At 43.6% G+C, this 13,941-nt stretch overlaps 1 protein-coding gene across 9 annotated transcripts in view; it reads right to left on the bottom strand.

The window, feature by feature from the left end:
• Positions 1-274: 274 nt before the first annotated feature.
• The window catches only part of EXD2 (exonuclease 3'-5' domain containing 2), an 85,862-nt gene continuing 72,195 nt past the window's right edge, over positions 275-13,941 (bottom strand). For 7 of the 9 annotated variants that reach the window (XM_042989978.1, XM_042989979.1, XM_042989980.1 and 4 more), the window contains 5 exons: positions 11,336-11,667; positions 10,226-10,332; positions 9,552-9,687; positions 4,822-5,178; positions 275-1,739 (listed from right to left, as the gene is read on the bottom strand). In XM_042989978.1, the coding sequence (XP_042845912.1) occupies positions 1,523-1,739; positions 4,822-5,178; positions 9,552-9,687; positions 10,226-10,332; positions 11,336-11,667 (1,149 nt within the window). In that variant the 3' untranslated portion in view covers positions 275-1,522. The remainder of the gene's footprint in view (positions 1,740-4,821; positions 5,179-9,551; positions 9,688-10,225; positions 10,333-11,335; positions 11,668-13,941) is intronic. The other 2 variants (XM_042989983.1, XM_042989984.1) reach the window with 2 other exon arrangements.

The following is a 13,941-nucleotide window of genomic DNA, read 5'->3' as shown; positions in this document are numbered from 1 at the left end:
TTTCAAGGATTTCCAGTTGAGATCCCAGGAATGCCTGTCTGAGGACAAGGGGAATGCAGGGGCAGAGGAGCAAAGTGCAAGATGTGCTCACTCGTTTGCAGACCGTTCGGGGATGGGCTGCGGCCGCACTGTATGTGGTGCGTCTGGGCACACACTGGGCACACCCTGCCCCCACACGGCAGGGACCTGAAGGGCAAATATCCCCTCCCCCAAGAATAGTTACCAATTCTATAAAGCTGTGAAGAAAAAAGGTTTACATTTACCATCAGTGAGCTTTGTGCTTAGAAGAGGTTTTATTTATCAGTGTTAGAACAACCATCACCAACTCGGGCACGATTTCAAAACAGCTCCTGTTGGATTCTGGCCATAAAATTCTTTTTCAAATTTCTAAGATCTTGTAAGGTAAAAAAGTTTTCCTAAAACTTTAGAAAAAATACTAATCACTACTAAAACTTTATTTCATGCTCAAAGTGGTGGCCTCACATAAAAAGATGAAACGCCACCGTTTTGAACATCTGAACGTATTAACTGAGTCCCAGGCATGAGGGGAGGTGGACAAATCCTCACAAGGCAACCTGACCAAAGGACTCCAGGAGAGAATTAAGTGCTTAAAAGAGGTCAGTGTTACAAATCTGATGGAACACAGAACACGGAAGGGGCCTGACACTGATTCTGACAGAAGATAATCTTCCTCTCAGAAAGGGATTAAGCTAAAAACCTTGCACTTCTGGACAAGAGGACTACAACAAACAGACAACAAACAGCATGAAAGGGAAAGCTGAGCAGGTATCAAAGTTCTCTTGAGAGATGGTTGCTTATGCTTCTCTCTGCCCCAGCCAGCTTCAAGGCCTACTTCCAGAAAAGGATTTCCTCCAGTGTTCGGGTGGAAGCATATGGCAGGAAGTCGCTGCTGTGGTCCTGGACGTGGAAACGGGAGCATTCTCAAGTATGGAAATAAACCAAAGTGACCTAGATGGGATGGATCTCAACCAGGTGAGTCGTGGGAGAGCATAAAGCCAAGGAATTTATCACGAAGATGTGCTTGAACTGGGAAAAACAAATCTGACCCTCCAACCTCTGGAAGAACGTTTTCTCCCCTCCTAACCCGATGAGATTAAAATCCTTGACTGCCCCTGTTTGAGAAAAACCAACATACTGCACAGGGAAGAGATGTATTAAAAACCTGAGCAACTTGACAAGTCGCTTCAGGGAAGAATCCTTCATTTGCTGTCCGTACAAGGAAAGCAAAAGAAAGAAAGTAAAATAAAGGCCAAGGCCCTTTGGTCCACAAAAATAAAATAAGAGGGAGGGAAAAAGAATTCTCACCCTGCCCGACTAAAATTCAAACCCGTAAGCTCCCCTGGAAGCAACAGCCTTGCTCCACCAGAAGCATCCTGGGATCAGCGTGGGTTAGCATTCTGACTTGCGACACTAGGCTCTGACAATGAATGACATGGGAAGAGGTGACTTTCCCACCTTGGCTCAGCTTCCCAGCTGTCCTAACCTGGGAGGAAAGCAGCTATCACGACAGCTTGATGGGAAGGTCTTCCCCATATTTCCGGAGCAGCTTCTGATGGTTATGGTCCACTGACCACTGCTGGGGCAGGTGCTTGGGCTGCATGGAGTCCAGGAAATGCTGACGCCAGCGGCTCTCCAGCTGCATGAGGGAGCGCAGCCCGCCCTGGCTGTGGCACTGCACCACCTTCAGCCCGTGAGGAATGTAGTTTTCATTGGAAATCCTGGCAAGACACAAAGTACAAGGGTCTGAGGAAAACAAGCACAGGATGGTCTCACAGACGGCTCCAAATGCTGCGGGCCAAGGGGCTTCAGCAAGGGCACGTGAGGAGGTGGCTGGGCTTCTAAAGCATTGGTTACTTTAATGTTTTTAAAAACATCTTCCCTATACCTGCCTTTTGAAAGAAGTGGTTTGGACATATTGCACACAATCCAACAGAAGGTATTATAGGGGCTGAGCTACATTTGTGGGGAGGCCCCTCCCTGCACGAGGCTCAGCCCCCACTACAGGGCCCTAGTGTCTGACTGACGACGAGTAAAGAATGTTGGTCTTTTATTAACTCCACGGTTACTCGCCTTTCTTTTAAATGATTCATTCTGGGGGCGCCTGGGCGGCTCAGTCGGTTAAGCGTCCAACTTCAGCTCAGGTCACGAACTCTTGGTCCGTGAGCTGGAGCCCCGCGTCGGGCCCTGTGCTGACAGCTCAGAGCCTGGAGCCTGCTTCACATTCTGTATCTCCCTCTCTCTCTCTGCCCTTCCCCTGCTCGTGCTCTGTCTCTTTCTCTCTCTCTCTCTCTCAAAAAATAAACATCAAAAAAAAAAAATCTTAATTATTCATTCTGAACCATACATCACCCCACATGCTCCAAGTTTTCATAACACTGTAATACCTGAATGTTAAATGCAAGGTGGTACATTTCTCTAGTGTTTTCTTTCTCACGGAAAGAACGCCAAACCATACGGCATAGGCAATACAGTCACTGGTGTTGTGATAGCGTTCTATGGTCACAGATGGTAGCTACCCTTGTGATGAGAACAGCATAACGTATAAACTTGTTGAATCACTGTGGTACACCTGAAACGAATGTAATGTTGTGTGGCCCTGTATCAACTACACTTCAATTAAAAAAAAAAAAAAAAAAGATGGAGGTGTTTGGCTGGCTGAGTGGGTGGAACACGCAGCCCTTCATCTTGGAGTTATAAGTTTGAGCCCCACGTTGGGTGTACAGATTACTTCAAAATAAAATCCTGGGGCACCTGGCTGGCTTAGTCGGTTGAGCATCCAACTTCGGCTCAGGTCGTGATCTCACGGTTTGTGAGTTCGAGCCCCGCGTCAGGCTTTCTGGTTTCAGTGCAGGGCCTGATTCGGATCCTCTGTCTGTCCCCCTCTCTCCGCACCTCCCCACTCACGCTCTCTCTCAAAAATAAATAAGCATGCATTCATGCATGCATAAATAAATAAATAAATAAATAAATAAATAAATAAATAAAATCTTAGGGGCATCTGGGTGGCTCAGTTGGTTAAACATTTTACTCTTGATTTCGGCTCAAATCATGATCTCACAGTTTATGGGACTGAGCCCCACGCCGGGCTCTGTGTGCAAATAGCATGGAGCGAGCCTGCCTGGGATTCCTTCTTCCTCTCCCTGGCTCATGCTGTTTTCTCTCTCAGAATAAATAAACACATTTAAAAAAAATAAAATAAAATCTTAAAAAAAAAAAAAAAGAATGCCAAACCACATCCATGAGAGACCTGTTTCAGTCCCATGAAATATTCAGTTGTGCAGCTGGTGCTGTTTAATGGGAAAATGAATCCCTGCCTCCTTCCTAAGCACGGAGGCCTTAAAAACTGTTCTGTTGCCATGCGAACAGTGTGTTCACCTCCTGTGAGGAAAGGCTAATTTTCTCAAGGAAGCTGGTACCCCACGGACTCAGTTCCCCTCCACGCATGCACGCCCCACTCTCAAGACCCCCTCCCCATCCTAGCAGTGCTGGTGCCCTCCGGGGGTCTGCAGACACTATTGCTTAGCTCACCAGAGTGCCACTAACTAGCCTATCTTTCCCCAAACAGCTCTTCTTCCCAGTCCCAGACATCCAAGTCCAGCATCCTTCTATCCAAGTCAGCAGGTGATTTGTTAGAAAGGTCTGTGGTGAAAGGGGAAGTTCGCCTGTTTTAGCAAATGCATCTGGGAACCGGTTAAAGGAACCCGTCCCCTTAATTTCTCATAGGACCCTGGCAAGTTATTTGACTTTACCTCAGGGCAGCTAACATAAAGCTGGGAAAATAACATCTGCTTTACAGACTCACAAGGTAGCTATAAGAATACAACTCAGTAATGTTTTATTAACTTTGAAAGATTTAAAAAATGCCAAGATACAAGGTGAGCAGTTACCAGTAAGAAATCTAAATCCTATTTCATAGCTTTGTTATAAGAACTAATTAAGGCAATTTATAGAAAGTTTATTAGCTGGGTTAAACAGATTAAGATATCTAGAAATATTTGTTTGATACTTGCTGCTATATTTAAGATTTTTTGGTAACAAAACTCTATAGGCAAACAGCATCGCCTTCTGTTTGGTGAACTTATCAGCTCGATTATTTCAATCCCTGACTGGAAAGGAGACAGTTGGTAAGCAAAACTACAGCAGGTGATGCAGAATTTTTTTCACCTCAGCCACGCACCCGTTCATTTCTTAGGACCATAAGCTTCTCATTTGGGAACACCGAGTTAAGTCCTGTAAGTTCAACCATGTATTCGTGGGGAAGGAGGGAGCAAAGAAGGAAGGGAAAAGGAGAAAAGTAACTTAAATGGTTAGAGCCAATATTCCATTCAATGGGCCAGTACCCTGAGTCCAGGTGAGACAGCAAACATGAAGCCCCTGGTCTCAGTTCCCACCGATCTGGATACGGTGAGAGACAAAAAAAAACCCCACACACACCGTACTCGTGGGCAACTTCAGAGACTTGAGGGTATTTTTTGAGTATGATTTTCATCTTCTGTGCTGACTTTAGGATTTCCTTCTGCATAGAATCTCTAAGGCACAACTCCACCGCACTTGAACTCACCTGCTAATCATGAAAATGACCGGACATATATGACCTTAAAAGGAAGGGTTAATGACAGAAGACAAGTCTCCTATGGAAAGGCAATTCTCAAACAGATTGTACTATCCCAGTCCCGTGGTATTTTAAGCCATTACACACGTAACGGGATGACACAGGCTATGCACGCCCCCCACCTGGCAAGCAACCTCACCGAGTGGTCAGGGTCAGTGCTCTGGGTCACTCCTCCACCCTTTCTGTACCTGGTCTCCAGGCTGGCAGCCTCTTGAAGCATCTCATCCGTGATTGTGTCTGTGTCGTAAAACTCTCTGAGGGCTCGCAGCAGCTCCTCCTTCCGACGAGCAGGCAGGCTCTCCGCGTTGAGCAGGGCCCTGGCCCCAGAACGTACCTGCCGGCGCTCAGGGTCTTCTAGCAGCCGCAGACCCTCCTCAGAGCCAATGGGGGCCTGGAACTCCCTGGCCAGCTGCTGCTTCAGGTGGTTGTCGTAGTAGTTAGAGACGGCGTGGCAGGAGGTACAGAGCAGCAGCACGTCGTGGGAGTTGTGGTCTTTCATCTCAATGGGGAAGTGCTTCCGGTACTCGTGTGGAATCACGTTCTTCCTGCCAAGCCCACCCAGAAGGCAGCGCTCATTAGCAGATGACACGGAACACTTGTGGAGCTAGCAGGCGGGCTACTGGAGTCTCATCTGGGCCTAAACATGACTGAGAAGCCTTGGGCACCACAATCCAACAGAGATTACATACAGGCAGTACGACCTATTCCACTCTCGGCCTGCCTAGCTACCTGTGCCTTAGTTTCCTCTCTCCTAGAAGTAGGTTCATACCACCTGCCCTCAAGAGCCAGCAGAGGGCCAATGGCAGAGGGAGGCTAATAACCACCTTTGCCATGATTGTATTCCCAGAAGGAAGAGTATCAGAGAAATGAAAAAAAAAAATACTAATGGCCTTTAATATCTAGAAAATAACTCTCAAAGCATGTAGCAGGCAGCCTCTACTTCTGAAATTCTGGAAGCCTGGTGACCGAAAAAAACCAATTTCCTCTATCTGAGAAATCCCTCACTCAGACTATTTCCATGGTTCATCAAGGCCCAGCAGTGTTTTCTAAGGAGAACTAAGCTCTCAGGAAAAACTCTTAAGAGCAACAATTATTTGTCTTACTTTGTAAGAAGAGAACGTAGGAAAGTGAATTATTCCACAGAAGCCAGGGAGAAAACCCAAAGTGTGCCTTCAGGTCATCCAAATACAGGCACACCTCATGTCATTGTGTTCTGCAGATTTTACATTTTTTACACATTGAAAGTTTGTGGCAACCCTGCATCAAGCAAGTCTACTGGCCCTATTTTTCCAATAGCATTTTTTCACTTCCTGTCTCTGTGTCATATTTTAGTAATTCTTGCAACATTTCGAACTGTTTCATTATTATTATATTCGTTATGCTAATCTGTGATAAGTGAGCACAGGTGTCACTACAGTAATTGTTTTGGGGACACCATGAACCATGCCCATATAAGACCGTGAAAACAATAAATAAATGTTATGTGTGTTCTGACTGCTCCACCAGCTGGCCATTGCACTGTCTCTCTCTCCCTTTCCTGGGGCCTCCCTGTTTCTTGGGATGCAATGATATTGATATCAGGCCAGTTAATAACCCTACAATGGCCTATTAGTGTTCAAGTGAAAGAAAGACTTGCACGTCTCCCACTTTAAATCAAAAGCTAGAAGTGATTACATTGAGTGAGGAAGGCATGTGGAAAGCCGACACAGGCCAAAAGCTATGCCTCTGGAACCAGTTAACCGACTTGTGAATGCCTAGGAAAAGTTCTCGAAGGAAATTAAAAGTGCTGCTCCAGTGAACACATAAATGGGATGCAAGTGAAACAGCCTTACTGCTGACATAGAGAGAGGTTAGTGGTCTGGACAGAAGATCAAACTAACCTCAATGTTATCTTAAACCAAAGCCTAATCCAGAGCAAGGTCCTAATCCTCTCCAATTCTGTGAAGGCTGAGAGGTGAGGAAGCTGCAGAAGAAAAGTCTGAAGCCAGCAGAGGTCGGTTCAGGAAGTTTAAGGAAAGAAGCCATCTCCACAACATGAAAGTGCAAGGCGAGACAGCAAGTGCATATGTAGAAGCTGCAGCAAGTTCTCCAGAAGATCCAGCTAAGATGATTCATGAAGGTGGCTCCACTAACCAACAGATTTTCAATGTGGATGAAACAGCCTTTTATTGGAAGAAGATGCCATCCAGGGCTTTCATAGCTAGAGAGAAGTCAGCACCTGGTTACAAAGCCTCAAAAGAGGGGTGCCTGCGTGGCTCAGATGGTTAAGCATCCAACTTCGGATCGGGTCACGATCTCACAGTTCGTGGGTTCAAGCCCCGTGTCGGGCTCTGTGCTGACAGCTAGATCAGAGCCTGGAGCCTGTCTTTGGATTCTGTCTCCTTCTCTCTCTCTGTCCCTCCCGTGCTTTCTCTCTCTTCTCTCTCTCTCTCAAAAATAAATAAAAAACGTTAAAAAAATTTTTTTTAAAGCTTCAAAAGACAGGCTGACTCTCTTGTTAAGGGCTAATGCAGCTGGTGACTTTCACTCGAAGCCAATGCTCATGGACCATTCTAAAAACCCTAGGGCCCTTCAGAATGATGCTAAATCTACTCTGCCTGTGCTCTCTAAATGGAAAAACAAAGTGTGGATGACAGCCTATCTGTTTACAACATGGTTTACTGAATATTTTAAGCCCACTGTTGAGACTACTGCTCAGAAATAAAAAATTTCCTTTCAACATTTTACTCTTCATTGACAGTATATCTGGCCACCCAAGAACTCTGATGGAGATACACAAGATTAATATTGTTTTCATGTCTGCTAGCACATCTATTCTGCAGCCCATGGGCAAAAGAAGTCACTGCAGATGTGGTAGAAATAGCAACAGAACTAGAATCAGAAGTGGAGCCTGAAGATGGGACTGAATTGCTGTGATCTCAGGATAAAACTTTAACTGATGAGTTGCTTCTTATCGATGAGCAAGGAAAGTGGTTTCTTGAGATGGAATCTATTCCTGGTGAGGATGCTGTGAAGATTGTTGAAATGACAGCAAAGGATTTAGAATATTATGTCAACTTAGTTGATGAAACAGTGCAGGATTTGAAAGGACTGACTCCAATTTGGAAAGAAGTTCTACTGTGAGTAAAATGCTATCAAACACCATCACATGCTACAGAGAAAATGTTTGTGAAAGAAGAACCCATCAGTGCAGCAAACTTCATTGTCATTTTATTTTAAGAAACTGTCAGGGCGCCTGGGTGGCTCAGTCAGTTAAGCAACCAACTTCAGCTCAGGTCACGATCTTGTGGTCCATGGGTTTGAGCCCCGTGTCGGGCTCTTGCTAACTGCTCAGAGCCTGGAGCCTACTTCGGATTCTGTGTCTCCCTCTCTCTCTCTCTGCCCCCTCCCCCCACCACTCAAGCTCCGTCTCTCTCTCTCTCTCTCAAAATAATAAACATTAAAAAATTTTTAAATTTAACAAAAAAAAAGAAATGGCCACAGCCATCCTAACCTTCAGCAGCCACCACCCTGATTAGTCAGCAGCCATCAACATCGAGGCAAGACCCTCCTCCAGCAAAGAATTACAACTCACTGAGAGCTCAGAAGATGGTTAGCATTTTTTAGCAATAAAGTATTCTAAGTATGTATGTATATAACCTCTATACCCAATGTGGGGCTCGAACTCATGACTCCAAGATCAAGAGTCACATGCTCTACTTACTGAGCCAGTAAGGCACCCCAGCAATAAAGTATTTTTTAACATATTTTTTAATGTTTATTTCTTTATTTTGAGAGAGAGAGAGAGAGAGAGAGACAGAGAGAGAAAGCATGCAAGTGGAGGAGGGACAGAGAGAGAGAGAGAGAGAGAGAGAGAGAGAGAGAGAGAGAGAATCCCAAGCAGGCTCCATACTGTCAGTGCAGAGCCCAACGTGGGGCTCGAACTCACAAACCGTGAGATTATGGCCTGAGCTGAAATCAAGAGTCAGATACTTAACCAACTGAGTCACCCAAGTGCCTGTGAAGTATTTTTAAATTAAAATATATACACTGTTGTTTTAGACATAATGTTACTGCACTATAGTGCAGTGTAAATGTAATTTTTACATGCACTGGAAATCAAAAATTCATTTGACTCATTCACTTTAAGATTTTTTTTAAATTTTTTTAATGTTTATTTTTTTTAAAGAGAGACAGAGACAGAGCGTGAGTGGGGGAGAGGCAGAGAGAGAGGGAGACATAGAATCCGAAGCAGGCTCCAGGCTCTGAGCTGTCATGTCAGCACAGAGGCTCAATGTGGGGCTCAAACTCATGGACTGCGAGATCATGACCTGAGCTAGTCAGACACTTAACTGACTGAGCCACTCAGACACCCCTAAGATTTTATTTTAAAGTAATCTGTACACCCAGCGTGGGGCTTGAGCTCACAACCCCGAGATCAAGAGTGGCATACTCCACTGACTGAGACAGCCAGGCGCTCCTGCCTCACTTTATTGTGGTGTTCGCTTTATTATGATGGTCTGGAGCCAGAGTTGCAATATATCTGAGGTATGCCTGTATTCCACGAATAGTACCAAGGTGCAGCTTGTGAGCCACTCAAGGAAGGATTATAAGAACACACAGAGAAAGGCAGCTTCAGAAGGAAATGGTCTCTGATCTTTCTATAAGCAAAAGGGAATCACTCTCTTCATGGCAAACTGTCACTGAGAAAGAGTGTTACGTTCCGGAAACCAAGAACTGGTCTCAGGATAGGTGGGGGACACTATAGCAAGGCCACACAGAGTTCAGAAGCTCTCAGGAAAACTGGGATGACCGCCATGGACAAGTCTTTCAGCCAAAGTGGACAGATTCAACCAAGGCCCCCGAGGGTTCCATATGTGGCTACAAAGGCAAATTCCATCAGAGGCAGAGAATCTGGGTGGCCAGACCCCACACTCACCGAATGTACGAGTCCTTCTTGCCACATACTACACACAGGTTCTCTTTAACCATCAAGTAATAGTCTCCTGGAGATTCGGGTCTTCCCGCAGGTTCAAACTGTAGCTTGACCACAAAAGGCTCTTCGCTCACCAGCTCTTAGGAAAAAGAAAAAGGGTGAGTGTTTGCCTACCTCTCCCTCAGGAAGGAAGCTCCACCTGAATTGTTCTCTGCTGTATCCACCAGAGATCACGATTATAACTGAAGACGTATAGGTCTAAGGTCATATTAGGATCAGTGACAAAGCTAGATTAACTTCTCCTTATGTTAGTTCTTCAACTGTCTAAAAATTATAAAGTGAAAGAAGGGAGACAGGAGAAAAAGACACACAAATAGATAAAAAGATGGCTCCAAATGTCCTTGAAGGAAAGGAAAAATAAAATTACCCCTAGAGCACCTCTACTATCCTACCATACAACCTTCTCTCCAGACCCAAGATGAGACCTCATGCCTTTTGCTGGAGGCTGGGCCTGAGTCTCTAAGCAGACAGAAATCACAACTGAACAGCCACGTCTCACTTGTCTCAAGTTCTTTCTGCCTTCTTCTATCTCCCCCTGCCCCGTGTCCCTCTCCCCACTCCTGCCAGGACACACATGCACCTAAATGTAGATGAAATAGGACAGGTGAGTCTCAAACCTCCAATGCCTTTGTCCAGGTACCACTGAGCTTTCCTTCGGTCACAAGTGCAGAGGGGCTGTCCATCAGGAGCATGCAGGAAGCAGTTATCATAGAGGGGTGATTTTCTGCAGGGAAGGCAGAGATTAATCTAAGACTGAAAGCTAACCATGGGTCAAGGTATCAGTTGCCTTCCCATGCTGTCTTCTGAGTGACCCCAGCTACTCTCGATACTAGGGTCAAACATTACGTTTATGGGAAAAAACAAGTAGGGCAAAAAATCATGTCTGTTCCTCCATCTGCATGGGGCTAGGAACTAAAAATGAGTTCATTTAGCTAGTCTTTATATTTATGGACAGGAAGTAAGTTGGGTAGTATTTACACAGCTCTGTTGTGAAAGTGAACAGGAGCAAGCACCAAGAAACTGCTCTACAGAGTAATCACTGGGTTAAACAAAGTAAATCAAAATTAAAGAATTTCAGGCTGAAGTAATGAGGGCCACAGGAGTTTATTTCTGGCTCAAACGCAATACTTGCTTCAATTTAATCATCCAGTTCCTAAAGGCACTCTGCTACAGGGACCAAGCTTCCACTCCAAAGTACTTATTAGTCATCTTTCTGCAATAGAGGCATAAGTCGTACAGAGAAACTCTCACTGGTTAGAGAATAATATTGGCTTAGAGCTGGATGCCATTCTAAATAATCAAATACCAAATGAACAGGAAATCAGATGATGCATTTCTTCTGCAATGTAGAAGGCAATTCATGTTATTCATTTTCGCAGCTATCCCGAGCAAGGAAGGAGTAATAATTATACCCTCATTTATAACTGGAGAAGTTACAAGTCTAAGGTCATATGAGGATCAGTGACAAAGCTCGGTTAAGTTCTCCCTATTTCTACTCCAACTGTCTAAAACTTAAAAAGCAAAAGAAGGGGGAAAGGAGGAAAATACACAAATAGATCAAAAAACAGCTCCAAATGTCCTTGAAGGAAAGGAAAAATAAAATTAACCCCTACAGCACCTCTGCTGTCCTAGCATACAACCTTGTCCCCAGACCCAAGATGAGGCATCGTGCCTTTTGCTGCAGGCTGGGCCTCTGAGTCTCAGCAGACAGGGTACAGCTCAGTTACCTGGCCGAGTAGCCCACCCCCAGGGGCTTTCTTTTGTGCTTCCTGGGGTCTCTCCCCTGGTGGTTGCCTGGCATCACTCCATCCATCTTAGACTTCTTATTTTTGGGCTTCTGCTGGGCTTCTGCTGCTTCCCCATTAACTTCTTCCCCCAATCGGCTCACTCCTTTGCTTCGGAACGGGATGTCTACCACATCCCGGCATTTCTCCAAGACTTCCCTCCAGGTCATGTGGTCATCGTTCTCATCTAGAGTTGAATTCCTAGAGAAACGGTATCCAAGAAGATGGAGAAAGAGAGCCACTGAAATCTGGGCATCCCTGGCAGCATATATTACCTGAAGAGAAAAGTCAGAGATCAGTGGAATCTGGAAGGCAAAGCAAAGAAAGCAATTTCCAACTCAATCACAAAGATGCAGACAACTTTTAGGATTCTAATTCAAGATGTACGATGTACTTCTCAACAACCTTTTATTATGAGACATTTCACACTATACAACAGTAAATCGAATAGTATAATGAATCTTCATGTTTCTTTCCTGTCTCTGTTTTTAACTAAAATAGCTAAAATAGTGCCTTACTCTAAAGGCTCAACAATCCTATTCAATATATAAATTAGTGAGGTTTCTTTCTATCTGCTACCAAACCTGATGGACAGATTTTTGTCAAGTTTAGGTGAGGCCAGTTACCACAAGTTTGACAACCAGAACACGAAATTCACTTTGGAGGTGGTCATCCTCTAGAACACCTGAAAGCAAGATTCATTAAGAGGCCTATGTGACTGTCAATCAGAAACAACCTGCCATTATTAATAAGATGTGGGAAACAAATTGGTTTCAAGCATGGGCCTCAAATCAAAAGTCAAAAGGGCCCATTTCTGGAATTTATTTATTTAAAAATGGTAAGTCATTCTCCCAAGCCACTGGTGACAGGAAGGCTGATCATAAATAAAAGTAGTCAAATCTATAATCAATAGCTTTTCCCAACAAAGGGTGTAAAGACTTTAAAATTCCTCTAATTTACCTTTAATAACCAAGCCTGGTAAATAATACTACTAGGAAGGATTTGTTATGCTTTTAGAATAAAACAATTTGGGTAAAATTTTCCACCTAGACTCAACAATCTACACATCTATCAGCAGGATCAGCAGGCTGTTTCTCAAAGGAAAGGAGTGTGCTTCAATGTGAAGAGCTTAAAGTGCTTTTTAACACTGTTTTCAAATGATAAGAAAACCCAAGCACTTTCATCAAATGGTGTTAAGACAATTGGATGGCCACATGTAAAAGAATAAAGTTGGATCCAAACAAAAATTATAAGCCTAAATGTAAGAGCTAAAACCTAAGACTTTTAGAAGAAAACGTAGGGGTAAATGTTCATGACCTTGGGTTAGGCAATGATTTCTTGGCTATGACACCAGAAGTATAAGTGATAAAAGAAAAAATAGATACCTAGACCTCATCAGTATTAAAACCTTTTGTGCTTCAAACAACTCCACCAAGTAAGTGAAAAGATGACCTGAAGAATAGAGGCAAATATTTACACATTACGTCTCTAATAAGGGACTAGTCTCCAAAATATATAAAGAACTCTTAAAAGCCAACAATATGAAGACAAACAACTCGATCAAAATACGAGCAAAGGATTTAAATAGATATTTCTGTAATATATATTCTACAATATATAATTTCCATAACATATTTTTAAATAGCCAATAAGCACATGGAAAGATGCTCAGCCTCATTAGTCACTAGGGAAATGTAAATCAAAACAACAACGAAATACCATTTCATTCCTACTAGGATGGCTCTAACCAAAAAGATAGGCAATAACAAGCGTTGGTGAGGATGCAGAAAATTAGAACCTTCATACATTGCTAATTGGAATATAAAATGATGTAGTTACTTTGTAAAACAGTCTGGCAGTTCCTCAGTGACACATAAAGTTCATGACCCAGCAATTACACTTCTAGGTATATACCCAAGAGAAGTAAAAACATACATGTGTCCACACAAAATTTTATGCCCAAATATTCATAGTGGCATTTTTCATAATAGCCAAAAAATGAAAGCAATGCACCAACTGATGAATGTATAAACCAAATGTACTATATATCCATACAATATTGTTTAGAATAAAAAGAAATGAAGTACCAATAAACGTTACAATGTGAATGACCCACGACAACATGGTAAGTTAAGCCCACAAAAGATCACATATTATGATTCCATTGATATGAAATGTCCAAAACAGACAAATCTATAGAGACAAGAGGTAGATCAATGGCTGCCTAGTGCTAGGGTGGGAGTGAGCATAGGGTGGGAAGTGACTTGCTAATGGATATGGAGTTTCTCTTTGGGGTGATAAAAATGTTCTTTTTTTTTTTTAAGTATTTTTTTTTAATGTTTTTTGTTTATTTGGAGAGAGAGGGTGCAAGATGGGGAGGGGCAGAGAGAGTGGGAGAGAAAGAGAATCCCAAGCAGGCTCCAGGCTGTCAGCACAGAACCCGACAAGGGTCTCAATCTCACAAACCGTGAGATCATGACCTGAGCCTAAATCAAGAGACAGACACTCAACCGGCTGAGCCACTCAGGCACCCCAAAAATCTTCTAAAA

Source organism: Panthera tigris, chromosome B3 (assembly GCF_018350195.1).
Source record: "Panthera tigris isolate Pti1 chromosome B3, P.tigris_Pti1_mat1.1, whole genome shotgun sequence".
Taxonomy (NCBI): Eukaryota; Metazoa; Chordata; class Mammalia; order Carnivora; family Felidae; genus Panthera; species Panthera tigris.
The sequence above is the reverse complement of the archived record's forward strand: the minus strand, read 5'-3'. Positions and strand labels throughout refer to the sequence as shown.